Source organism: Martes martes (assembly GCF_963455335.1).
Source record: "Martes martes genome assembly, chromosome: 5".
Classification (NCBI taxonomy): Eukaryota; Metazoa; Chordata; class Mammalia; order Carnivora; family Mustelidae; genus Martes; species Martes martes.
Window position 1 is genome coordinate 136941666 of NC_137892.1, and position 27747 is coordinate 136969412.

The window sequence follows — 27747 nt, forward strand, 5'->3', positions numbered from 1 at the left end:
GTGTGTCATTTAAGGCCTTTATTTCCTTGTTGATCTTTTGCTTAGATGATCTGTCCATTTCAGTGAGGGGAGTGTTAAAGTCCCCTGCTATTATTGTATTACTGTCGATGTATTTCTTTGATTTTGTTATTAATTGGTTTATATAGTTGGCTGCTCCCATGTTAGGGGCATAGATATTTAAGATTGTTAGGTTTTCTTGTTGGACAGACCCTTTGAGTAGGATATATTGTCCTTCCTCATCTCTCATTATAGTCTTTGGCTTAAAATCTAATTGATCTGATAAAAGGATTGCCACCCCAGCTTTCTTCTGATGTCCATTAGCATGGTACATTGTTTTCCACCCCCTCACTTTAAATCTGGAGGTGTCTTCGGGTCTAAAATGAGTTTCTTGTAGGCAGCATATTGATGGGTTTTGTTTTTTTATCCATTCTGATACCCTGTGTCTTTTGATTGGGGCATTTAGCCCATTAACATTCAGGGTAACTATTGAGAGATATGAATTTATTGCCATTGTATTGCCTGTAAGTTGAGTGTTACTGTATATTGTCTCTGTTTCTTTCTGATCTACTACTTTTAGGGTCTCTCTTTGCTTAGAGGACCCCTTTCAATATTTCCTATAGAGCTGGTTTGGTGTTTGCAAATTCTTTCAGCTTTTGTTTGTCCTGGAAGCTTTTTATCTCTCCCCGAAGGCAGAGGCTTTAAACCACTGAGCCACCCAGGCGCCCCTTATTTTATATTTTTGATACAAGTGTGTCTCAGTATATACATTTTTATATTTATGTATTTATTTTTTAAGAGGTTTTTTTTTTTTTTTTCAGTGAGGTGAGGGGCAGAGGAAAAGGGAGAGAATCCTGGTGTTGGTCTTGATTTAACAACCCTGAAGTCACGACCTGAGCCAAAATTAGGAGTCAAACACTCAACTGGTTGAGTCACCCAGGGGTCCTCAGTGTATATACTTCTAAAATTTACTCTAAATGAGAGTTGGAATGATTATTTAATTTGCAGGTTTAATGTTGGTTATTTTTCATCCATTTTCTTTTGGAGTATTGCTTCCTCATCATTCTTCCTGTTCTGTTTTCTTAAACACCTATTAGAACTATGTTGGACCTTCTCACTTTATTCCCTTTCTCTTAACTACTAATTACTACCTTTTTATCTCTCAGTGATGTACTTAGGGTGATGTCCTCAGATCTGGACAACATACTAATTTTCTCTCCTATATCTTTGCTATAGGATTTAATTTTTTAAAATATATTCTCAGTATCTAGAAGTTTTATTTCTTTTTCAAATTTGTTTGCTGGATGTACTATCCTGTTCTTTTATTATGGTTTCTATGTCTTCTTTTATCTGCTTAATGATTTTAGTAGTATTTTATGCCCTTTCAGATTGTTTTACTTCATGTGTGTATATTCTCAATTATCAGATCTGCATACAGCTCTCTTTTATGGTGGTTTCTTTGTGCAATTTGTTTGTTTTGTTTTGTTTTGTTTTTTAAGATTTTTATTTATTCATTTGACAGACAGAAATCACAAGTAGGCAGAGAGGCAGGCAGAGAGAGAGGAGGAAGCAGGCTCCCTGCAGAGCAGAGAGCCCGATGTGGGGCTCGATCCCAGGACCCTGGGATCATGACCCGAGCCGAAGGCAGAGGCTTTAAACCACTGAGCCACCCAGGCACCCCTGTTTTGTTTTTTTTAATCATGATCTTATCTTTAGGGAAATTGTGCTCGGTTGTATACACTCACCTTTGATATGGTTTTATATTTGCTTCTTGGGATCTACTGAAGTAGAACAATTTGGGTGACAAATTTTTATATACATTTTTGGCTTGTAGTTGCTGTTAGTACATAGATAGTATAAATTCAGATCCCATTCCTGATTGTGGCACAACAGAGGTTTTGATTTCTCAGTTGACTTATTTTTCTCCCATCTGCTATTCAGGCAGATAGAAAAAAACTTCTTTGCTGGTTCTTTGATTTTCTTATCCTCGTTTTATGGACAGAGCTATCCTTCAGTGCTCTAGGCCATATGAAGTTAGCTCAGTTCTCTCCACTGCAGATGACAGAAACCTTATCTCCTTTTTGTATGGACTATCCTAGCATCATTGTCCATATATTGCCCAGCTTTGATTCCTTTTTCTTTTCTGGGACTGGGGGATTTCTTTATTTACAAGGCTTGGTTGCATATTAATCTATTTTTTAAAATTTAACGTTTCTTCTGTGTTTTTATAATAGGGCATGAGACTGTCTAACTCATCCACCATGTTTTCTGAAATTGATAGTAAATTTAATAGTTTTACTATGAGGGAGATTAAATTTTAAATATATTAAATTATATTCTATTATAGAATAGAAAGTTATCAAAATAATATATTGTAAACTTCTGATACATCTTTGCCATGTGAAAGTGTTAACTGTTGTATCTTTTTTTCCCATGTGCTTTTCTTCCTCAACCATTTTACTTTGGATTAGTACATTTCCTGACTCATATGAATAAGGATGCTCAACGTGACAAAGAGGAGACTTCAGAAGCTGAATTTTCAGTGACAGAAACTCATTCTAGTCAGAAAACGTGTGTGTTTCCTTCTGCTGACTCAGCTCTCAGCCTTTTCAGTGACCAGAATACAACTTCTCCTGGTACTGTTCATTTTTTTCATTTACACTCTTGTTTTCCCGTATACTGTTACTGAAGAGTATTTTATTGGGAACACAGTTGTGAAAGATTTGTGAAGCCATTTTGCAATATTTACAAATTTCAAGGGAGGGAAGTTAAAAACTGTGCCATTTGCTTGAAGAACTGTGTTGTCTTATCATCTTCCTAAGATCGATTGCAAGCTCGTATCATTATCTCTAATAAGATGTATGATTAGATATCTCCAAGTTATTTATTAATGTTAAATATATAGAAACTGGATTTACTATACTATTTGATTTTTATAAAACTTGAGAAATTCAGACTCAGCCAGTATTGAGAACCTGGAGTTTTAATTATGAAAACAAAATAACGACTGTAGTTTCTGGAGACTGCCACGTTCCAGATAAGGCTGCTTTACGTGCATTGACCCTGATGTGAGCCGAGCCTGCGAAGGGGATGCCATTAATATCTCAGTTGTACAGTTGAGAATTTTGAGACTTAGACAAGTTTAGTGCCACTTTCATTCTATTTCATTTGGAGTTGGCAATTAAAAGTGCACTTTTTAATCCTAACAAACACATTTTGTCATATGAATAATAGGTCATACTAAATACAATACATGGGCTACTCACAGTGGCTTTGAAATATTTTTTCACTCTCAGCTATTGATGGTCAAAAACGATGAATTTTCTAAGTGTTTATAGTATGTTTTATTGTAATTATTAAAGTAGCATAAACAGTCAGAACCCTCTACAACCTCTTTAACCTCATCCATCAGCTCTCCCCCCGTAAGAGTCAAGCAAAAGCTACAGATGACTGAGAACCTACAGGAATCAGACAGGTTCTCAGCTAGGTGCTTTATGTACTGCACTCAGTCTCCACAACTCTGTGAAGTGGAAGTGATCAACCCCATAGGATGATGACCAAAATACAATTGGAATCTAGGAAGAACTTTGAGAAAAAAATTACAAGACTTAAAGCAAGCTTCTTAACAGTTTTTCTTTTAATAACCACTATGCCATTTTTAAAAAATCATTTTTTACTGCTTATGCTACTTTAATAATCTTAAAAAAATAGTTAAATTGAATTAATTGCTATTAAAACCTCACAAATGCCCCAACTCTGATAACAAAGATATGTAAAATCCTTGATTTGAGGATTAATAAATTAAACAAAATAACATGTGCTTTAGGAAAGCAAAATTGGTATTTAAAACATGTGGATATGTAAGTCTTGGGTCAGGGTGGATTCATCTAAGGAGATCTTTAACAAGGAAATGTTTTTGAGAAGAGATGTCAGAACACTTTCCCCCATAGTAACTCAATTTTCCTTGAGGATTAAACTTATCAAAAATAGAGTAGATTAGGCGTTTTGCTTTAAAGACATGTAGTTAATATTGGACAAGGTTTAAAAATTCTTCTTTTGGGTCCTGTTCTTCCAAGTAATGGCTTCTTCTAATGAAATTAGATATTTTCCTAAATGTACTACTTTTAGATCATCAGAACATTTTTAGTTTTGTTGTTTTTGTTTTAGTAAATTGCACTTCAGTATTTATGTTTATTTATTTTTAAAAATTCTATTTTATTTATTTGACAGAGAGAGAGCGAGAGAGGAAACACAAGTATGGGGAGTTGGAGCGGGAGAAGCAGGCCCCAGGACCCTGGGATCCAGGCCCTTAAGCATCCCAGGCAGATGCTTAAGGACTGAGCCACCCAGGCGCCCCACACTTTAGTATTTTAAACTGTGTACTAAGCAAAGAAGGACTGTACTTCCTGAAGTATTCAGAGTATTCTGGATAGAAAAGTAATCCTCTGAAAATGCAGAGTATACACTATCAAATAGCACATTTAAGAGGAGGATAAATAAATTACACATATATATCTTTAAACCTATTTGGAGGTTTAAAATATTTTTATTTCTGGTTATATAATTTCTAAAGAGGTTAATAGATGACAGTAGAAAAGAATTATTGACCCAAATTTTTATTAATAATGTTTCTTTTCTTTTAAGGTGTGAATAACAGTGATGAGTTATTTGAGAGGTAAATATCTTCAGAATAATTCACAGGTTTACTTAAGATTGGGTATAAACTGTGTGTTTTGGAAATTCTGTTGTTCATGTGTATGTGAGCTTCTACACTACATATTTTTTCATGGACTGAAAGGAATATAATTCTCATTGGGAATGGGGTGTTTTAAGAAGCTGAGGATTGCTTTATTATATCCTTTATAGTTTTGTTTTAGCATAGGTAATTAGAACGCAGTAGACTGCGTTTGCTACATCCTTTACTACATGTGTATTCAGCAGGCAGGACAGGTAGAAGTTATCTCCTGAGCCTTAGGTTCACTTTTTTAAGAGCACAAAAGAAGTCATCAATGACTGATGATTAGACTTTTGCTGAGGATTCCTGGAAAGTAGAAGGAGCATTAGATCTGTGTTTATTATTTTTGTGTTCATTTATGCTCTTAGAGGACATAGCTTTACATGTTCATTTTTTAAACTTTACATGTTCATTTTTGACTAATGTAATTAAATTGTAGATACTAACTAATATTTCTCAAATTGGATTTGAAAATGAAGTGTTTCAGTAGATCCACTCCAGCTGACTGGGTTAACTGATATTGGAGACATCATTGAGGACCTTATAACAAAAGATGGAGTTTCCAGGGAGGAGCTTGGTTTAACAGAACAACAAGCTAAGAGTATCTCCAGGTAATCCTTGAATACATCACTTTTAACTCATTTAAAATGCGTATGGTTCAGGAATATTAAAAATTGACCATATTTTAATGTGATTTTTATGAAACAAACACAAAACTTCGGTTTTTTCTTCATAAATACTTTTTGTGATGTTTACGTGTCATTGCTCCCTTTCCCCAACAGTAGTCAGACTGGTGTATTTAATACAGCAGCACATCTATATCCTGGGAGTTTTCCCAAGGTCTCATCACTTTATTTTTATTTTTGTTGTCATTATTTTATATATATATCTTTTCATGTGTCTGTTGTCTGTTTGGATGTCTTCTTTGGAGAAATGTCTGTTCGTGTCTTCTGCCAACCTTTAAATTAGATTATTTGGGGTTTTTTTGGTGTCGAGTTGTGTAAATTCTTCATGTATTTTGGATACTAACCCTTTATCAGACATGTCATTTGCAAATATGTTCTCCCATTCGGTAGGTTGTCTTTTAGTTTTGTTAATTGTTCCTTTTGCTGTGCAGAAGCTTTGTATTTTGATGTAGTCCCAGTCATTTATTTTTGTTTGTTACCCTTGCCTCAGAAGACATGTAGAAAAGTGTTGCTACAATCCATGTCAGAGAAATTACTGCCTGTGCTCCCTTCTAGAATTTTTATGGTTTCAGGTCTCACATTTGGGTCTTTAATCCATTTTGAATTTATTTTTCTGTTTGGTGTAAGAAGGTGGTCCAGTTTCATTCTTTTGCATGTTGCTGTCCAGTTTTCCCAACACCCATTTGTTGAAGCGACCATATTTTCCTATAGCAAATTCTTTCCTCTTTGCCAATGAATGAATTAATTAATTGACCATATAATAGTGTGTTTATTTCTGGGCTCTCTGTTCTGTTCCACTGAGCTGTGTGGCTGTTTTTGTGCCAGTACCATATTGTTTTGATTACTACAGCATTGTGATATATCTTGAAATCTGGTATTGTGATACTTACACTTTTGTACTTTTCCAAGATTGCTTTGGCTTGGAGTCTTTTGTGGTTCCATACACATTGGGGAGTCATTTGTGAAAAATGCTGTTGGTGTTTTCATAGGGACTCCATTAAATCTGTAGATTGCTTTGGGTAGTATGGACATTTTAACAATATTTGTTTTCCCAGTCCATGAACATGGAATATCTTTCTATGTGTTTGCATAATCTTTAATTTCTTTCATCAGTTTTTATAGTTTTCAGAATACAAGGTCTTTCACTTCCTTGGTGAGGTTCATTCCTAGGTATTTTATTATTTCTGGTGTAATTATAAATGGGATTGTTTTCTTAATTTCTTTTTCTGCTACTTCATTACTAGTGTATAGAAATGTAATGAATATCTGTATATTGATTTTGTGTTCTGCATCTTACTGAATTCAGTTATCAGTTCTAGTTTTTTAGTGGAGTCTATAGGATTTCCTATAAATAGTATCATGTCATCTGCAAATACTGAAAGTTTTATTTCTTCCTTGCCAATTTGGATGCTTTTTTCCCTTTTTCTTGTGTAATTGTGTGGGTAGGACTTCCAGTAGTATGTTGAATGCAAGTGGTGAGAATGGACATCTTTGTCTTGTTCTGATCTTAGGGGAAAAGCTCTCAAGTTTTTTACCATTGCGTATGACATTAGCTGTGAGTTTTTCATATATGGCCTTAATTATGTTGAGGTGTTTCCTCTAAACCTATTGCATTGAAGGTTTTTGTCATGCATGAATGTTATACTTTGTCACATGTTTTTTCTGCATCCATTGAAATGATCTTTTTTTTTTATCCTTTCTCTTGTTGATGTGATGTATCACATTTTTGATTTGCAGATGTTGAGCCACCCTTACATCCTTGGAATTAATCCCACTTTATTGTGGTAAATGATTTTTTTAATGTATTATTACTTTGGTTTGCTAATTAATATTTTGTTGAGGATTTTTGCACCTGTTCATCAGAGATATTGGCCTGTAATTCTCTCTTTATAAAGATTTGTTTAGGGGCACCTGGGTGGCTCAGTGGGTTAAAGCCTCTGCCTTTGGCTCAGATCCCAGGGTCCTGCGATCGAGCCCTGGGAGCCTGCTTCCCTCTCTCTCTCTGCCTGCCTCTTTGCCTATCTCTGCCTATCTTTAAAGATTTGTTTATTTATTATTTTAGAGAGAAAGCATGACGGGGAGGGGCAGAGGGATAGGGAGAGAGAGAATCTTGGGCAAACTTCCCGCCGAGCATGGAGCCCAATGCAGGACTCATTCTCACAACCCCCAAGATCATGACCTGAGCTGAAATCAAAAGTCAGATACTTAATCAACTGAGCCATCCAGGTGCCACAGTAGTTCTCTTTTTTTTGTAGTATGTTTATCTGGTTTTGGTATCAAGGTAATGATGGCCTCATAGAATTAATTTGGAAGCTTTCCTTCCTCTTTTATTTTTTGGAATAGTTTGAGAAGAATACATACTAACTCTTCTGTACATGTTTGGTAGAATTCATCTGTGAAGTTGTCTGGTCCTAGACTTTTGTTTGTTGGAAGTTTTTTGATTATAGATTCAATTTCATTGCTGGTAGTCAGTCTGCTCAAATTTTCTAATTCTTCCTGTTTCAGTTTTGGGAGGTTTTATGTTTCTAGGAATTCTTCCCTTTCTTGTTGGTTGTCCGATTTGTTGGCATATAATATTCTCTTACTGTGGTGTTGGTTATGTTTCTCCTCTTTCATTTCTCCTTTTGTTTATTTGAGTTATCTCTTTCTCTCTCTGTCTCTGTCTCTGTATCTCTCTCTCTCTCTCTCTCTCTTTTTTTTTTTTTTTTTTTGTTGAATCTGGCTGAAGTTTTATCAATTTTGTTGATCTTTTTGAAGAACCAGCTTCTGGGAGCACCTGAGTGGCTCAGTTGGTTAAGTATCTGCCTTCGGCTTAGGTTATGGTCCCGAATGCTGGGATTGAGCCCCACATCAGGCCCCCTGCACCAGGGAATCTGCTTCTCCCTCTGCCCCTCACCGTGCTCTCGTGCTCTCTCTCACTCTTTCTCTCAAGTAAATAAAATCGTAAAAACAAAAACAAAAAAACAACTTCTGGTTTCATTGATCTATTCTTTTGGTTTTTTAGTTTCTGTTTCTTTATTATTGCTCTAATCTTTGTAATTTCCTTCCTCCTACTGGTTTTGGGTTTTGTTTGTTCTTCTTTTTTTAGCTCCTTTAGGAGTTTATTTGAAAATTTTCTTCCTTTTTGAGGTAAGCTTATATTGCTATAAAATTCCATCTTGGAACAGCTTTTGCTACATCCCAAAGATTTGAGACCATTGGGTTTTCAGTTTCATATATCTCCCATGTATGTTTTGATTTCTTCTTTGATTTCTTTGTTGACCCATTCATGTTCAGAAGCATTTTATTTAACTGCCATGTATTTATGCTCTTTCCAAATTTTTTCTTCTGGTTGATTTCTAGTTTCATATTGTTGTGGTCAGAAAAGATGCATGGTATGAATTAGATCTTTTTTAATTTGTTAAGACCTGTTTAGTGGCCTAATATGTGATCTATTCTGGAGAATTTTCTATGTGCACTTGAAAAGAATGTGTATTTTGCTGTTTTAGGATGGAATGTTCTGGATATATTTGTTAGATTCATCTGGTCCAAAGTGTCATTCAGAGCCACTGTTTTCTTGTTGATTTTCTGTTTGGATGATATATCCACTGATGTAAGTGGGATGTGAAGTCCCCTACTATTATTGTATTACTGTTGATTACTTCCTTTGTGTTTGTTATTGACCCCTTTACGTATTTGGGTGCTCCTGTGTTGGGTGCATAAATATTTAAAATTGTGTATCTTCTTGTTGGATTCTTCCCTTTATGATCATATGGTGTCCTTCTTTGTCTCTTGTTATAAGTTTTGTTTTAAAGTTTATTTTGGGGGCATCTGGGTGGTCCAGATGGTAAGCATCTGCCTTCAGCTCAGGTCATAATCTCTGGATCCTGGGATTGAGCCCCATGTCAGGCTCCCAGCTTGGTGGTGAGTCTGCTTTTCCCTCTCCCTCTCCCCTGCTCATTCTCTCTCTCTCTATCCCTGTGTGTCTCAAGTGAATAATTAAAATCTTAGATAAAAGGAAAAAAATAAATCTATTTTGTCTTTATAAGTATTGCTATCCCAGCTTTCTATTTGCTTCCCATTTTTATGGTAAATGCTTTTCCATCCCTTGACTTTCAATCTGCATGTTTCTTAGGTCTGTAATGAGTCTCTTGTAGGCAGCATATAGATGGGTCTTGCTTTTTATCCATTCTGTTACCCTGTATCTTTTTTTTTAAATTTTTTATTTCTTTTCAGCGTAGCAGTATTCATTGTTTTTTCACCACACCCAGTGCTCCATGCAATCCGTGCCCTCCCTAATACCCACCACCTGGTTCCTCCGACCTCCCACCCTACCCTGTATCTTTTGATTAGTGTGTTTTGTCAATTTATATTCAAAGTAATTATTGATGTATATGTACTTATTGCTATTTTGTTACTTGTTTTATGGTTGTGTTTGTGCTGCTTCTCTGTTTCTTTCTCTTGCTCTTTTCTCTCATGGTTTGCTGACTTTACTTAGTGATATACTTGGATTCCTTTCTTTTTATTTTTTGTATATCTATTATTGCTTTTTCATGTGTGGTTACCATTCAGTTTGTATGTAACATCTTATGCATATAGCAGTCTATATCAAGTTGACAGGTGCTTCAGTTTGAGCCCATTCTTTACTCTTCTTCCCACCTCCCATGTATTAGGTGTATGGTGTCGTACTTTACATCCTTTTATTTTTATTTTGTGAGTTCCTTCACTGATTTTTATACAATACTTATTTTTATTATTTTTGGACTTCCTACTTTTCTTACTCCTACTTACAATTTTTCCTTTCCACTTGAAGAGTCCCCTTTAACATTTCTTTTCTTTCTTTTTTTTTTTTAAGATTTTATTTATTTATTTGAGAGAAAGAGAGAGACAGAGTGAGAGAGCATGAGAGGGGAAGTCAGAGGGAGAAGCAGACTCCCCATGGAGCTGGGAGCCTGATGTGGAACTCAATCCCAGGACTCCGGGATCATGACCTGAGCCAAAGGCAGGGGCTTAACCCACTGAGCCACCCAGGCGCCCCCCTTTAACATTTCTTATAAGGCTGGTTTAGTAGTCATGAGTTCTTTTAAATTTTGTTTGTTTGGGAAACTCTTTATCTCTCGTATTCTGAATGATAGCCTTGCTGAATGGAGTATTCTTGGCTGCAGGTTTTTTCCTTTCAGCCCTTTGAATGTATCATTGCACTCCTTTCTGACCTGCCCAGTTTCTGCTGAAAAATCATATGATTGCCTTATAAGGTTTTCCTTGTATGTAACTATTTTCTTTTCTCTTGCTGCTTTAAAAATTATCTTTATCACTACTTTTTGCCATCTTAATTACTATGTATCTTGGTGTGGACCTCCTTGAGATGATTTTGTTGGAGGATTTCTGTGCCTACTGGATCTGAATTTCTGTTTCCCTCTCCAGCGTTGGGAAGTTTTCAGATACTATTTTGTCGAAGTAAATTTTCTGCTCCCTTTTCTCTGTCTTCTCTCTGTCTTCTCCTTCTGGGATCCTTATAATGCAAATGTTATTACACTTGATGGTGTTGCTGAGGCCATAAGACTGTTTTTATTTTGTATTACTTTTTTTTCTCTTACCAGTTCAACTTGACGGCTTTCCATTATTCTGTCCTCCAGGTTGTTGATCCATTTTTCTACTTCCTCTAGTCTACTATTCTTTCCATCTGCTGTGTTTTTAATTTCATTTATTGGGTTATTCATCTCTGATTGGTTCTATGTTTTCCATCTCTTTGTTAAGGGTCTTGCTGATGTCCTTCACTCTTTTTTCAGAGAGCATCTTTTTGACCATTATTTTAAGTTCTCTTTCAGTTATATTACTATGTCCATTTCACATAGGTTTCTTCCTCTGATTCTGTCCTTTTTTTTTTCATTTGAGACATATTCCTCTGTGTCCTCATTTGGTCTAACTCTCTGTAACTGTTTTTCTGTGTTAGGGAAGTCAGCTACATCTCTCGCCTTACAAGTAGTGGCCTTCTGAAAACAAGGTGCTGTCATGCCCTGCAGTGCAGTGTCCCTGATCACCAGCACCTGGCACTTTAGGGGCGTCTCCTCTGTGTGTTGCATGTGCCCTTATGTTGTGGCTGAGCCACTTTTTCCTTCAGTCCAGTTGTCTATAACGTCTTTCTTTACCTGTTGTGGACAGGGTGTGGTCCTTGGGTTGTTAGTGGGCCAGTCTGGGGTCACCTTGGGCTTGAGTTGAGTCAGACCAAGTGTTTGCCAGAGATGCAGGAACACCGAAGTGCAGGGCACTTTCCTTTTGTTGTCCCCCCGAGAAGCTTTTGTTGGTGGGCGGGGCCTGTAATCAGATCAGCTGTCTGCCTCTACCCCACCACTGGGGCTGAGGTCTGATCACTGTGTGTGGTTCTCTCTCCCTGGAGCAGGAGTCACTTTGGAGTGCTGCTGGCTCCTGTTGGAGCTGCTTGCACATGTCACGCTTGTCGCATGGCTTCCGATGGGCTCTGGCCAAGAGCGTATTGGAGGAGGCAAGTCCACAGGAGAGCACTGGGCTGGATGTGTGTTGTTATCATGATGTGAATAGGTTTGCTATTGGAGGGGAGTTGGAATCCTGAGTGGAGGCGATGGGTCTGCAGGAAAACATGGGAGCAACTGTACAATTAGCAAGTTAGATAGAAAGTGTCAGTGTTGTGCTGTTCCTCCAGGTGTCCTTGTGTCTAGGCTGGGGGGCAGGGGACAGAAATGGTGCCTGCCAGGTCTTTTGTTCTTGGAGAAGTCTACCAAAGATCCTTGCCCCTCCAACACATGCTTTGAGGTTAGTAAACAAACCTCCCTCCCCTGTGTCTCAAGTGATTTTCAAACTGCTGCTTCTCTGCTGTATCCCAGAGGGCTGTCTCTTGTGCTCTCTAAGGACAGGGACTCAGTTTCCTTTCTCCCTCCAGGCTCTCCCAGACCTGAGCCTGCTTATTTTTAAAGTTCCAGGTTTTAAGTCCTTCTGATTATAAGAACTTGCAGATTCAACCCCTGTGGTTCTCACAGCCAAATATTATGGGGATTCATCTTTCCTGTGTGGGCTCCTCAGAATGAGGGTCTGTTTCTCTCCCTACTCCATGCCCGCAGCATCCCTCCCTCCAGCAGACAGTCCTGTGGTTCCATTTAGCCTCTGACTGAGTCTCCACCCTTCCTTTCCTCTTTGATATGGCATCTTCTCTACATTTAGCTGTGGATGGAGTTTGTTCTTCCAGTTTTTTATCATTTTCTGGATTATTTACACTGATATGAGTGTTATCTAGTCATGTCCGTGGGATGAGATGGCCTTAGGGTTCTCCTACTCTTCCCTGGAAGCTCTTATCATTTTAAGTACAACATAAATTTAATCCTTTTTTTTTAAAGAAGTAATTAAAGATTTTTTTAACATTTTATTTACCCATTCATTTTTAGAGAGAGAGAACGTGTGTGTGCCCCCATGCATGCAAGTGGGGGGAGGGATAGAGGGTGAGGGAGAGGACAAGCAGACTCTGAGATGAGCGTGGAGGCTGATGCAGGGCTCAGTCTCATGACCCTGAGATCATGAATTGAGCCAAAATCAAGAGTCAGCCACTTAAACAAATGAGCCACCCAGGCGCCCCAGTTAAAGACTTCATCCATAATACTTTGCCCTCAATATTAATCCTTAGAATACATATTTTATAGCCTTTTTTTGGAATATGAGGTTAAAATGTTTTTCCTTGCAACATGTCCTGATCCAAGAACTGGTTCCTGATAGAGTAAAGTCTGGCTCTTTTACTAATGCTTCCTGGGGATACATATACCTCTTGGCTTACCTATATAAGAGAGTCAACCTTATGAATGTTATGAATATTTCATCAATAATGTATTAAGTATCAAGTTTAGAATAAAAATATGGTTTGTATTTTTGAATGGAGATAGAACTATCAAAACAGTGTGACATAAGGCCAGATTATATCAGTGTGCTATGGGAGCTTGTGGGGAGAGTCAGTCAAATGCAGCAGCTTCACTAGTTACTGTGTTTGAGCTGTATTTCAAAAGACAAATAGAAATTCGTGTTGCTTATAAATAATAGAAAGGGTATTCGAGACAGCAAGAATATAAAATACCAAGGAGTGATGATCAGAAGTGGGCTGGGAATTAGATGTGACTGGAATTTATGTCTTAGAAGGAGAGAGAGGGTCTGGCTGGGTATGCTGGCTGTAGATTCGGGACCAAAGGCACCCATTTCTTATCTGTAAGCAGTAAGGGGTCAGCAAAGGGCTTTAAACTGGAAGTGGGAGCCAACAGGAGGTCTTACTTCAGTAGTCTAAAGATGAAGGGGCTCAGAATGGAGCGTGTAGGGTAATAATCATGAGTAAACCTGGAGGAAGTGAGAATGATTTTCTATTTGGGTGACTGAGTTGATGGGGATTTCTTTGGCAAGATAGAGAATGTAGTTTCAGTTACAAGGTTTTAGGAGAATATTCAGTAATATTCATTGGCACATTAGATTTAGGTCATCCCAGAAGCAAATGCTAAAATGAAATTTAGGTGAGCTAGAGATTTATTTGGGGAAACACCTGTGAGGGAGAAAGGGGCACGAGCCAGAGGAAGTGGGGACAGCTGTCAGACTACAGTCCCAGTGTGGATTTGATCCTGTGTTAGGGGTCCCCAGGATCACCTTAAGTTCACTGATTGACTGGGAGGACTTATAGAACTCATAGAGTCATACTCACAATTTATTACAACAAGAGAATTCAAAGAAAACCAGCAAGGGGAATAGAGTGCATGCAGCGAATTCTGAGGGAAACCAGGCACAGGTTCCTAAGAAACCTCTCCCAGTGTGGTCCCAACAGGACACAATTCCTGCAGCAACAGGTTGTGACAGCACACATGAGATAATGTCCACCACAGAGACTCATTTATAGAGCCTCAGTGCCCAGAGTTTTTCTTGGGGGCTGGTTGAGCAGGCAGCCTCTTCCTAGCACACACCAAATCCAGATTTCCAGAAGGAAAAGCAGGTTTTCAGTGTAAACCACATTGTTTGTACCAGTGACCTTCCATTCAGGATGATGTTCTCCTCTTATGCTGGGGAATGAGTCTGTCCCAATCCCTGCCTCACACCACCTGTTTTCTTGGGCCATTCTTTAGTACTACTTGTGTCTGTTCATGTCATCTGAGAAGCAGAAGGCATGTGCAAGACATTTATTGGAAGAAAGGCCTGTGAGGGGAAAGGGGGGGAAAACATAGAAGTGGGGGAAGCATCAGATCACAGTGTGTTATCGTACCCTGTGGAGGAGAGGAAAGGAGGAGGGGAGAGGGTCGAGCAAGTGCAATGTTGCAATACGGTGTTCTAGGAAAGTTTCAGCTGGGTCAGTGGTGAGACATCCATCAACATTGCCCATCAGAGGAGTCCTGTGTCTTCCAGGAATGGGCCAGCCATAACATGTCATTGCCCAGTCATTAGTTCAGGTCAGCCTGTGGGAAGTATGGCGTGGACACGAAAGTGAGGGTAGATTCTCAAGGGCAGCTGTTTAGAAGTCATCTCTGTGACATGTTTTGGAAGTGTTTGAGGTAGTCCAGGAGTAGATGATTGGTGAAGAAGTCTAAAACAGAACCTTTAAAGACATTAATATTGAAGAGGTGAGCAGACATGAAAGGAGCCCACATAGGAGGCTGCACAGTGTTTTCAGAGTTAGAATATGACGCATGTTGGAGTTTAACAAAGAAAAGAAGGGCCAGTTGTATTAAATGTTCTAGAGAAATCCAGTGGGATGAAGAGGCTATTGGTGAGCTTTTTGTTGGTGGTGGAGGTGAGCTTTCTGAGATCATTTTCAGTGGATTTCAGGGAACAGGTTGGAGCAAGCTGATAGAGACATGAATGTGTACTGCTTTTTGAGAACAGGAAAAAGCTCTTGGCTGGCTCAGTCGGTGGCACGTGTGACTCTTGATGTCAAGGTTGTGAGTTCAAGCCCCACGTTGGGTGTAGAAATTACTTTAGAAAAATCTTAAAAAAAAAAAAATCCCTTTCCAAATAAACAGTATTTAGTTGTGATACTACTTTGATCCATAAAAAATGTAAAATCAAGTGATGCCCTGTCTGTTACATTTCTCAGAATTCAGCATTCTTCTGGTAGACGAACACAAAGAACTGAGAAGGAAAGAAGAGAAATTCAGGTGTGGATGAAAAGAAAACGCAAGGAAAGAATGGCAGAGTACTTAAACCAGTTGGCAGAGAAGAGAGGGCAAGAACATGACCCTTTCTGCCCAAGGAACAATCCAGTAAGTATGCAAGATCAGGGGCAATGGTATTAGCAGCAAATATGTGCAGTTTTCCCTGGCACATATTCAAGAAAAGGATTAATGTAATTGGGATACTTTTTTTTTTTTAAGATTTTATTTATTTTTTTTATCAGAGAGAGTGAGCACAGGCAGACAGAGAGGCAGGCAGAGGCAGAGGGAGAAGCAGGCTCCCTGCTGAGCAAGGAGCCTGATGTGGGTCTCGATCCCGGGACCCTGGGATCATGACCTGAGCCGAAGGCAGCTGCTTAACCAACTGAGCCACCCAGGCATCCCTTTTTTTTTTTTTTTAAGTGGATACATTTTTTATTAGATAGAAATGTCACCATTTTACTTGTCAGAAAATGTTAATTAACAAAATGTAGCAAGATATTCTATAAGCCATGTTCTGTTAAACTTTCTATTTGTTGTTTTTTTTTTTTTAAGATTTTTATTTATTTATTTATTTATTTATTTGCAGAGTGACAGAGAGGGAACACAAGTAGGGGGAGTGGGAGAGGGAAAAGCAGACTTCCTGCCCAGGCAGGGCTTGATCCCAGGACCCTGGGATCATGACCTGAGCCAAAGCCAGACTCTTAACACCTGAGCCCCCTGGGGGGGCCCCCTGTTGAACTATCTTTCGTACTTTTTCTTCCCCTGGCTAACTATGGCTCTTGCTAATTTTAACTAAGTGAAGAGGTTAACTGATTTGTGACCAATTAGAACTTTTCCCTTAATTTTCAGAGTCAATGGCAGTTGAACAACTGTGTGTGTGATAAAACCATTTAAAAAATCAATTTGTATCCATAAGTTATCTACAAAAAATAGAGTATGGGGACGCCTGGGTGGATCAGTGGGTTAAGCCTCTGGCTTCAGCTCAAGTCATGATCTCAGGGTCCTGTTACTTTGATAATCACATTACTATGAAAATTACATTTGAATTTTACTTACAGTTTATCTTTTACTTTGTAATTTGTACTATAAGTACTATAAAATATATAGTACTTAATTTTTTTCCAGCATCATTAGAGGAACATGTTCTATAAAAGTGAATTTCCCAGGCAGGGCTGTCACATTTAAGCACCAAATGGTGCAAAGTAGGTGAACTGTTAAGTAAATTGCATACTTCACTTGTGTCTGGAGATATTTTTTTTTTAAAGATTTTGTTTATTTGACAAGCAGAGATCACAAGTAGGCAGAGAGGCAGGCAGAGAGAGAGGAAGGGAAGCAGGCTCCCTGCTGAGCAGAAAGCCCGATGTGGGGCTCGATCCCAGGACCCTGGGATCATGACCTGAGCCGAAGGCAGAGGCTTTAACCCACTGAGCCACCCAGGCGCCCCTGTGTCTGGAGATAATAATATCAATTTTTTTTTCTTTTAAGAGAGAGTGCAGGCATGTGCGCACGACCTGGAGGGAGGGGCAGAGGGAGAGGGAGAGAAAGAGAATCTCCCGCTATGGGGCTTGATCTCATGACCCTGAGATCATGACCTGAACCAAAATCAAGAGTCAGGTACTTAACCAACTGAGTTACCCAGGTAGCCCGAGGTTAATTAACAGAACATTTTGTGGATAGTGTTAAGGACCTGGTTAATGACCTTCAAGGCTGCTGAGGTACCTGACTAGAATCTTCAAGTGCATGTGTTTATGTGTGTGTTCTTCTACCCACAGCGGGTGGGTTCTGGTATCACCCTATCTGTCAACCAAGCAAATACCCAAGATAGTTAGAATTGTGTCCAATTTTAGAACAAATTAACTCTGAGGGCACGGGCATTGCTTGGTTCTTCGACTTCATGGCTTGTTCTCCACAAGTGCAAACACCTGTTTATTTGTAGCTTCTGTTCAAGTGAAGGTATTGGGATTAGTGAGGGGTTAATGTAATTAAAATTTTCATTTGAATTTGTATCAGAAATTAATAAGACCTTTAATTTGTTACTGACGACTTCTGTGTAGGGCCTATAGAGAGTGAATGCACTTCTATGTGCATTATTATATACACAATTGTGTCTAAAAGGACTTGACTTCATTAGTAACTCAATAGTTACTGTTAGGGTTCTGGAATAAGACACTTGCTAGTTTGCCTCCTCGTGCATAAGTTTGAAGAGTTTACAAGTCACAGTGAACATACTATAGTAGGTTGCTGGTAGACATTTTAAAACATCAAAATGATCGTTTTCAAGGTCTGACTCCTTTCTGCTTGATCAAGTACACGACATCACAAGACTGAGTATGAAGAGTATGTGTCTTCATCCTTAAAATGTTATTGTTTCCCATTTTAAATGCAGCTGACACAGTATGTTAATTAATTGAATTTAAATTTTTAAAAAGAAAAATAAATGCAGCTGATAAGGTTCTCTCCTTTTGATAAAATGCTGAATTTAGCTACTAAAATAGATTTTGCTTTCCACTTACTGAATTAGATTTTAATCACATGATGCTTTAACATTTTCATGTTTTGTGTTTGGGATAGGAAGCGTCGTCAAATATGACAGTGTTTTGCACTGTTTCCCGAAGAGCAAAAACATGTTTTAAGCTCCCATTAAAATTGATTAGTGGAATTTTCATGTTTTTCGTGCATCAAAAAGGCTTAATTAGGGAACCTGGGTGGCTCAGTGGGTTAAAGCCTCTGCCTTCGGCTCAGGTCATGATCCCAGGGTCCTGGGATCGAGTCCCGCATCGGGCTCTCTGCTCGACAGGGAGCCTGCTTCCTCCTCTCTCTCTGCCTGCCTCTCTGCCTACTTGTGATCTCTGTCTGTCAAATAAATAAATAAAATATTAAAAAAAAAAAAAAAAAAGAAAAAAAAAGGCTTAATTATTTGAACTGAACAGTAACAGACTAATGGGGTATTTCTCGTGCAGCTTTACATGACTTCAAGGGAAATCAGGCTGAGACAGAAGATGAAGAACGAGAAGGACAGGTGAGCTGGGTAGCTGTACCCCTAGCGCCCTCTCCAGTTTGCGCACCCGAGGTGCAGGCGACGCCTGAGGAACTCTAGTCTTCGCAGTGGCCCCTTTTTGTCCGTTAACAGAACATTAGGGGAGAGGACTGCAAGGAAAATAGACTCCACTAGACTTTTTAGGAATTTGCTTTCAAATATCTTTTATTCCGTTGAATTTTCATGACTTTTATTCCGCTCTTGCCCTCCCTCTCCCAATCCAGATATGTATGTACATTTTGAAAATACCTAAAGGGCCTTAATTGCAGGTACCTTTACTAATTTCCACCTAGTGTTTTTCAGAAATCTGAAATATGAATTTGCATTTGAAAAGCATTGAAAAAAATGCTAGGTGATCTTTCAAACATTCTGTTCCCTCTAGCGGTACGAATTGAAAATGACTCATTAAATGTTGTTTAATTCTTTGTCTGAAGATTGCTACTCTCTGACCACTATAGTCGGCGGATCTCACAAGCATACAGTCTGATGAATGAACTGTTATCTGAGTCAGTACAACTCCCAGCAGCTGCACAGAGAGCCTTGCCTAACAAACCCAGAGCTGCTCCCATTTCCCAAGAGCAACATTCTCTTTCGCCAAGAAGGTGAGACAGTTTGGCATATCATTCGGTGAGATTATGTCAGGCATGGTAAAAAGAATGTGGTGCTTCTGTCACCCAAGTTCAGTGTATTTGCATCTACGCTGCTCAGAAATATGAAAATCAAGAAAAGAAAAACATGGCCCTATAATTACAAGGTCTTTATAAGTTTATAGAATCACCAAAGAAAACGACAACAATGTCATTATATCTCTTAGAGATGGCAAAGCACTTCGGCATACCTAACACAATTATGCTGTCTGTTCAATTCTGTTTCCTCCTTTTCTGCAATCTGCCACCTCACTGTTCTCCCCGTTTCTCCACTTGGCTCCACTCTTGTAGAAACAGTCCTCACCAGCTTCTCACTTCTCTGCTATCTCTTCCCAGCACAAACCCACATGTAATCAGGTCACTTGTGTGTGTATAATTTGGGGTCTTCTCAAAATACCAGAGACTCCCTTGAATCTTTTTAAAATAAAGCAGGGTACTAAATACGTTAGTAACTGCCAAATACATAGATAATTTGAATTGGGCAGAAAACCAAAAACCGTTCCCTTGAAAAAAACAAATGAAGTTTAAGTTTAAACGAAAAATAATTTTTTGAGAATTGTTATAACGTGAAACATACCGCTGAAGTACAGAATAAGCAATGTCAAGTGAATGTATTAATCAGGGTTAGAACTTGGGCCTTCTGAAATATAGCTCATTACTGGTTTGAGATTCTAGGGATATAATAATTACATAATTTCTACTTTAGAGAGAATCAACATGGTCACAATATTCCAGTAAATCAACCTGGAAAATTCAGATATATATCCAGACCAAGTTATATCCGAAAGGGGAAACCTCAAGGCCCTCCTTGGCCATGTGGTAAGAATTTAAGCTTTTTTTAAATTTTAAATTTGGTATAATTTGGACCTCCTTGTCTCCAGAGTTGGTTTTCATTAATAAAATGAGATCTTAGTGAAAAGCAGTTCTCGTATCAGCAGAATGCAAGTTGCAGGATTGGTAAAGACTCGCCTGTGCTGGGATTTTGTTTGTTCTGCCGCTTTGAAATAGGAAGACCCCAGAAATCTTCTTAAACAAATGGCCTTTTTATAATAGAATTTGGACAGTCAGTATTTAGATAAGACTTATTTGGGAATATGTTTCTTTTTGTGTGTCTGGTTGAAAAGGTAGGCATTTTTCAAGTCAAGTTCTTATAGACATCAGATGGACTACATAGATACCAGGATGTCACAGAAGAGGAATACTAAGAGGCTTATATTGAAATATCATGTTTGGGGTGCCTGGGTGGCTCAGTGGGTTAAAGCCTCTGCCTTTAGCTCAGGTCATGATCCCAGGGTTCTGGGATCAAGCCCCACCTCAGGCTCTCTGCTCAGTGGGGAGCCTGCTTCCCCCTCTCTCTCCGTGCCTCTCTGCCTACTTGTGAGCTCTGTCAAATAAATAAATAAAATCTTAAAAAAAAGAAAAAAGAAATATGTTTTTACCTTTTGAACATTCTTTTGCACATTTGAAGATATAATATCTGTTATTTATTGCTAGCCTTCCTTTAGTTAATTTTGCCATATTTGGGTTTTGATTACCAGAGTAAAACATATTTATTTTGTGAAACGATTACACATTAAAAATGTATAATCTTAGGGGCACCTGGATGGCCCAGTCAGTTGAGTGTATGGCTCTTTTTTTTTTTTTTTAAGATTTTATTTATTAGAGAGGGAGCACAGAGAGTGGGAGGGAGAAGCAGACTCCCCATGGAGCAGGGAGCCCGATGCGGGGCTCGATCCCAGAACTCTGGGATTATGACCTGAGCCAAAGGCAGACACTTAACCAGCTGAGCCACCCAAGTGCCCCAGGTGTCTGGCTTTTTTTATTTTCAGCTCAGGTCATGATTCTCAGGATCATGAGATTGATTGAGCCTTTCATCAGGCTCCGAGCTCAGCAGAGACTGCTTGGGGTTCTCTCTTTCTCTCTGCTCCTCCCCCAGCTCGCACTCTCTCTCTCCAAAAACAAAGAAAATCTTAAAAAATATATAATCATGGTTAATATGTAATATAAATGCATACAGCTTTTAGCTGTATAATAAACTAATGTGCCAGGTTCTATTTAAGCTCTTTAATTACAACCCTGTGAGACATGTACCGTTATGGTCCCATTTTACAGGTGAGAAAACCCAGGCAGAGAAAGTTGAAATAACTGCCTTAGATCGGATAGCTAGATCAGATAGCTAGGGATTTTAACCCGGTCTGGTGGGTCTAGAGCCTACACACACAGAGAATTTTGAAATAACTGCCTTAGATCAGATAGCTAGATCAGATAGCTAAGGATTTAAACCTGGTCTGGGTCTAGAGCCTACACACTTAGAAACTACGCTTCATTATGCTGCCTCAATTTAGAAAATTGAAGTTTCTATGAATTCCAGTCCTCTTAATAAAACTTCATAGTTTAACTCCTGCTCTTAATTAACAAATCATAATAAGAGTGCTCTTTTTAAACTAAAATTTCAAAGTAGTAACCATGTTTTTTTTTAAGTTTTATTTTATACCTGATACATTTGCCAAAGTTAAGTAAAAGAAATGTCAAAAATTGGCAAGGATTTTAAACTTGAATCTATGGTTTCTCAATATCAGATGGAAAAATTTTGGATTCTGTGGAAATGTGTCTTTGTCTTGGATCTGTCCAGAGTCAGGCCTGTATGAGGACGGTGCACTTGCCTGGGCTAAGGCCGTGGCCCTTCTTTGGTCAGCTCCCCTACTCTTGGGGGACTGAAAAGGTGCTCCTGCACGTGGGGACCCCCATCCTCACACAGATCTGTCTGGAGCTTGTCCCTGGCCTTCAAGGCAGCCCCTCCTCCTGCCTTCTTGCCTCCTTTCTCCATCTCATAGGTTAAAGGAGTTTGTCTGTTTTTCTAGGAACTGCTACTTATACCATACAGAGCAAAGGTGGTAGAGGCAAAGTGGCAGTAAGGAAGGCTGCGGCATCTCCAGTTACCTTCCAAAAAGGTAAGGGATAAATAAAGAATAAAGTTCTTCAACTTAAATTTTTAAAAGTTGTAAGGCACTCTTAGAAATTTCAAATGCAGATTTCAGAATGCGGGTGTGGCATTGTGGGCCGGTGGTTTGGGAATGGGCTGGGCTGCGGAGTTAGCTCTCTTTGGAATCCTAGTTCACCACTTATTCTTTAGCTTTGGGCAAATTCCTAACCCATTTGTGTAAGCCTCAACTTTCTCGCCTGCAAAATCCTGATTGTTAGATTATTATAAGCCCATATTATGGGCTTAGCAGAGCACTGAACATAAAAACAAGTACTCAAGAAGCGGCCATTGTCACAGAGTCATGATAAGTTTGGGGACTCTGAATGAGCTGTGCTCTGATCAGCTGGAGAGGGAAATGGCCATGATCTTAATGCCTAAGAATTAAGATCTAGCCTTGGCCCAGCCCTCGCCCCTTGTTACTCTTCATCATTTAAAAAGTACGTTCACGTTGGGGCGCCTGGGTGGCTCAGTGGGTTAATCCTCTGCCTTCGGCTCAGGTCATGATCCCAGGGTCCTGGGATCGAGCCCCGCATCGGGCTTTCTGCTCATCGGTGAGCCTGCTTCCTCCTCTCTCTCTCTGCCTGCCTCTCCCTACTTGTGATCTCTGTCTGCCAAATAAATAAATAAAATATTAAAAAAAAAAAAAGTACATTCACGTTATTCTCCTGCGAGCTCTCCGTCACGGCCCTGGTAGGTAGACAGGGCAGCTGTTATCCCCATTTTACTGCTGAAGCCAGGGAGGCTCAGGGAAGTGATGCCTGATGCCAGGCACTGTATTGACACGGCGTGTGAGTGACCTCACTTAATCCTCACAGTAACTGAGTGAGCTCTCTGGCATTATCCTGATTCACAGAAATGACTACATTTGGTAGAGACAATAATGCAAACACTGATTACACGTAGTATAAAAATAATGAGAAACATGAATGAGTCTATTCCTGCCTTTAGGCCTCTCTCCAGTGCCGCCACCTTCCAGTTCATTGCCTCTGTCTTCAGCCACGTCTGCTCTTTACCCTGTCTTGTTTGTGTTACTTTTGATGGCTCTATGTCCTAGGAATTCTCTTTGGTTCTTTTTTTTTTTTTTTAAGATTTTATTTATTTATTTGACAGACAGAGATTACAAGTAGGCAGAGAGGCAGGCAGAGAGAGAGAGAAGGAAGCAGGCTCCCTGCTGAGCAGAGAGCCTGATGTGGGGCTCGATCCCAGGACTCTGGGATCATGACCCGAGCCGAAGGCAGAGGCTTTAACCCACTGAGCCACCCAGGCGCCCCTCTCTTTGGTTCTTTTTCCATAGTTTTCCCCACTGAATCCCTTAAACCCCAATGCTGTAATTACTAGGATCAGTTTGAGTGCTAGAAGCATCATTTCCTGTGCTATTAATTGTATAACCCCAGACTTTTGTTTTTATTTCAAAGTCTCTCATTTTAATCTTCTGTAAAATTTTTAGGTTAGAGTACTCCAAAGCTATTTTATTCTTCTCTAAAAAAATACCTGGCAATGTTAGTTTAACAGATAGAAACCCCAAAATGCAATGTGGCCCCTAGAAATAGCTGAAATTATATGTACACTGATATTATATTTATGGAAGCTCCAGAACTCCAGGGTTTTGTGAAGTGAATTATGATCTAGCATGAGGCTTTGCCCTTAGAAAGACAAACAGAAGTATTTCTTTCATTGTCCAGGGGTAGACCTGCCTGTGACAGGATGAACTTTGTAGGACTCCAAGTTCCTAGCTTGGCTGTGTGTCTAGAGTATGGCCCAAGACCGGCAAGTGGAGGGACAGGGTTTTCTTCTGGAGGTGGTCCAGGGAATGGATTCTGTTTTGCTTTTCAGTTTCGGATTCCTCAGGCTGGACCCCATAGATATTTGGCAGTAGGTTTCATAAAGAAACTGGGTGGTGGTGGTCACTGACCGTCAGAGAGAGTGCTTCTTGGAGGGAAGCTGGTACACTTGCCAGCCTAGTTTCCATGGTGGGGTTTCTTTCCGATGTATCACTGACCTTTTACCTTAGAACACGTCCGCTGTCCACACTGGGGCGCGAACACCCACACTTGAAAAGCTTTGCACGTGCTCAGTTTCACAGCATTGTTTTCATATTTTACTTTAAGATTGGCTATCCCGAGCAAATCCTAGAGAAATGTACTCTGATCTGAAGAGAAGGAGATTACAAAGCCATCCCTGCAGAAAGCAAGGTGAGAAAAAGCCAGTGGCAGCTTCTCAAGGTGTGTAGATTCCCCACAGGTAAAGGTTGATCCTAAAGTCCAGGACCGTTAACCTTAATTTCTTAATTTTGGTGATGATTTTGTCATTCTTCTTGTTGGCAATAATTAGGTTCATTTGGTGAGTATCGAAGTCTAGTTAGCACATGAGCTGTGGCGGCAGTGAGGGTGGGATTGCTTGGCGGTCACAGCCTTTGCTGATCTTCCACGGCCGCCCCAGCGCCGTCTCCTTCGGAGAGACCGCCTGCCCTCCTGGTTATCATGCTGCTTAACCACTTGGTGTTCTCACTCTTTATCAGCCTTGGGTCTCAAGTTCTGTCTCTTCTGTCTTGGGTCTCTTTTTCGCCACAGTGTTTGTTCACACAACTTCGCAGTTGGAACTTCTCCACAGTTCCACTATATCTGAGGCCTCTCCTCTCCTAGAGGTTACTTCTAGACTTCTCTTGTTCTCTCTAGGACACTCCTGTCCTAGAGGTTACTGTTATTTTTAAAATGAAGAGATGGCCAGAATTCAGTTTCCTTCTATCACACTGACAGGGCAGACATTGTTAAAACCATACCCAGACCTTGTGGTTCAGTTGTCAGGGAAGGGGCACGCGGCGGGCTCAGCTGGTCGAGGGGGCAGCTCCCGATCCCGGGCTGTGAGTGTAAGCCCCATGCTGAGTGCAGGGATTTCTTAAAAATAAGTCATAAAAAAACTTTAAATATTAGGTAAAACATGACTGCCTTGAATTTGATGATAAAAGTCAGAATAAACAAGCCAATTTGTAAGTGAATCAGTCCCACTAGCTTTGTCCTTTTCCCGTGAAAGGTTCTGGTGCTCCATGTCGTGTGCAGTGTACGAAAAATCACATTACTGCCGAGCTTTCACCTCAGTCAAAGCAGGTGTGTGTAGAGTACGAGAGGGAGGAGACCGTGGTGAGTCCTTGGATGGTACCTTCACGCATCCGTACAATTCTTCAGGAGAGTCACGGTTCCCTCCTACAGGTAAGCGCTGTTCCCCATCTCTGTCTGCCTGTGATTTCTGTGTTCTCCCGTTGTTGTTGCTTATTGTTCTCTGTGGGGTGTGGAGCTCCTGCAAGACTGAAGCAGTCATTCAAAGCATCTACACTTTTGGCTTAGTACTCTAGCATTTATCTTTCAGAATTTTCCTTGAATTTGTATTTTCCTTTCAACTAAAGAATAACAAAAAAAGTAAGAACAGATAATTGTACTACAAGTATAAAAATCCATTGTGTCCATTCTTCAGACCTGGTGCCAGCATCTAGTTGTGTCAGAAGATGTTCGGCCCGTGGTCACTGCAGATGTGCTGGGCAACCACCGCCCTAGTTTCCTTCACCAGTTGGGGGATGAGCAGCCCTAGAAACTTTGGAAAGCTTAGTTCATGTTCCATTTATTTTTTTTCTCAGGCTCAGATCATAGCTCACTGCCTTTCTTAATTTGATAGGACTTGTCAGCCGTTGAGGAAGAGCGAGAGCCTCTTTCCCGCGGCATGGACAGTGTGTCTGAGAGCACCGGCAGCATCCTCAGCAAGCTTGACTGGAAGGCCATTGAAGACATGGTGGCCGGTGTGGAGGACAAGAGCCCGTCTGTCCACCGGGCCTGGGACCTGTAAGACCCGAGTATCTGTTGCCAAGCAAAGCCCGGCACCTCAGTGGTAGTCGTTCTGAAAGATTTGTGTGTTTGAAAGAGAAGCAGTGAAGGGAGCAATGTGTACAACACCCCCAGCAACCATATCATTACCCAGATTAGCCATGGCAAGAGGGAAAATAAACACTTCTCAATAATTTCGCCTTCATGGGTAAAGGGTTGTTTAACTATAGATCTGTTACATGCTTTTGCATTTGACCTATCCTTAGACACCATTTTTTAAATGATGAATAAATGAAAAGTACCTTTCAAGTCAAGTTTACATAATATTTAAGTTACTTTCAATAAAAAAATCTCTTTAGTCTCCTTCTTTACTATCTCCTGAGTTTTGAGAAACAAACTTATACGGATTATTGAGGGGAATAAGAAAGTCACAATCTCACCCCGAGACTCAGTAACGAACTCCGTTTCAGAACACGGCCTAAATTCAGCTAGGCAGGCCTGGTCCTGGAGTGAAAAGAAACCAACCACCTTCCACCTGTCCTGTGCCCTCCAGCCTGCGAAGCCTTGGGAAAAGAACCAGGGAAGAATGCTTTGCATGGCAAATAGGACTCCTGACTCCAGAAGGCTCATGTGAACTTTGTAAAGACCATGGTGCGGAGACCTGGGTAGCTTCTGGTGTTGCAACCAAATAATGTCATAATTTTGGAGATAATTTTAAAAAGAAGAAACTAAAAACCTTCACTCATTTATATCAAAGAACACTATTGTCTGAAAAAGCAATTCAGTGTGCCTCCTTTTCCAGCTACATACCTGTGTGGGGCCAGATGTTTTCACATCCTTCAGCCACAATAACATCCTGCAGCAGGCTGCGCACAGAAGCACGGATGAGAATTCTGCCGTCTTCCATTAAAGCCAGACATTCAAGAGATTTGTAAAACTATAAAACAGTGCTACTCTTCCCACTAAGTTTTGTTTTGGAAAATAGTTACCTTTGTAAATATGTGTTATAAACATTGAGTGGGAGGTGCCTGAGTGGCTCAGTTGGTTAAGTGTCCAACTCTTGATTTTGACTCAGGTCATGATCTCAGGATCGTGAGATCCAGCCCCATGTTGGGCTCCATGCTGGGCATGGAGTCTGCTTAAGATTCTCCCTCTGCCCTCTGTGCACGCGCTCGTGTGCGTGTGCATGTGCATTCTCTCTCTCCCTAAAAAATAAACATTGAATGGGTCATTGTAATTAAAAATATTTAAACACTTTTCTCGGTTTTAATTTCTAGCATGATAATCACAGATACACCAACATAAACAAAGCTCTTTAGGACCCTAAATAATTTTTATGAGTATAAAGAGTTTGAGAACTGATGCTTTAGGGCTAACAGTGTGAACCCTTAACTTACCAACTCGACATTTCACAACACTTCAGAAATAACGCGGTTTTATAGTAGTATAATCCCTTTTACCTGCTCCTATTCTGATGTAAACATTCAGTTGTCTTTTAAGGCAATTATCATTTCCAGCACTTTTTCATTTCTTCCTGTAGATCCAAATTTCTATCTAGTAGTCCCGTTCAGCCTCAAGTTCATTAGCATTTCTTATAGTGCAGATCTTCTGGCAATTCTCTCAGGTTTTGTTGACGGACTATAGGTTTTACCCTCATCGGAAGGGTGTTTTTCGTAGCCCTTATTCTAGGGGAAGATCTTTTCTTCTTAGATGGGCCTTTCTGCTGTCTCAA

General features: G+C 39.8%; 1 protein-coding gene across 1 annotated transcript in view; it reads left to right on the forward strand.

The window, feature by feature from the left end:
- The window catches only part of CPLANE1 (ciliogenesis and planar polarity effector complex subunit 1), a gene marked incomplete at its 5' end in the record, with an annotated part of 140404 nt that extends 113132 nt beyond the window's left edge, over positions 1-27272 (forward strand). Inside the window, 11 exons of the mRNA XM_080803312.1 lie at positions 2469-2633; positions 4642-4672; positions 5212-5343; positions 15479-15644; positions 18497-18555; positions 19008-19175; positions 19927-20039; positions 22082-22171; positions 24312-24395; positions 25234-25409; positions 25870-27272. Coding sequence (XP_080659438.1) covers positions 2469-2633; positions 4642-4672; positions 5212-5343; positions 15479-15644; positions 18497-18555; positions 19008-19175; positions 19927-20039; positions 22082-22171; positions 24312-24395; positions 25234-25409; positions 25870-26037 — 1352 coding nt within the window. The 3' untranslated portion in view covers positions 26038-27272. The remainder of the gene's footprint in view (positions 1-2468; positions 2634-4641; positions 4673-5211; positions 5344-15478; positions 15645-18496; positions 18556-19007; positions 19176-19926; positions 20040-22081; positions 22172-24311; positions 24396-25233; positions 25410-25869) is intronic.
- Positions 27273-27747: the final 475 nt, after the last annotated feature.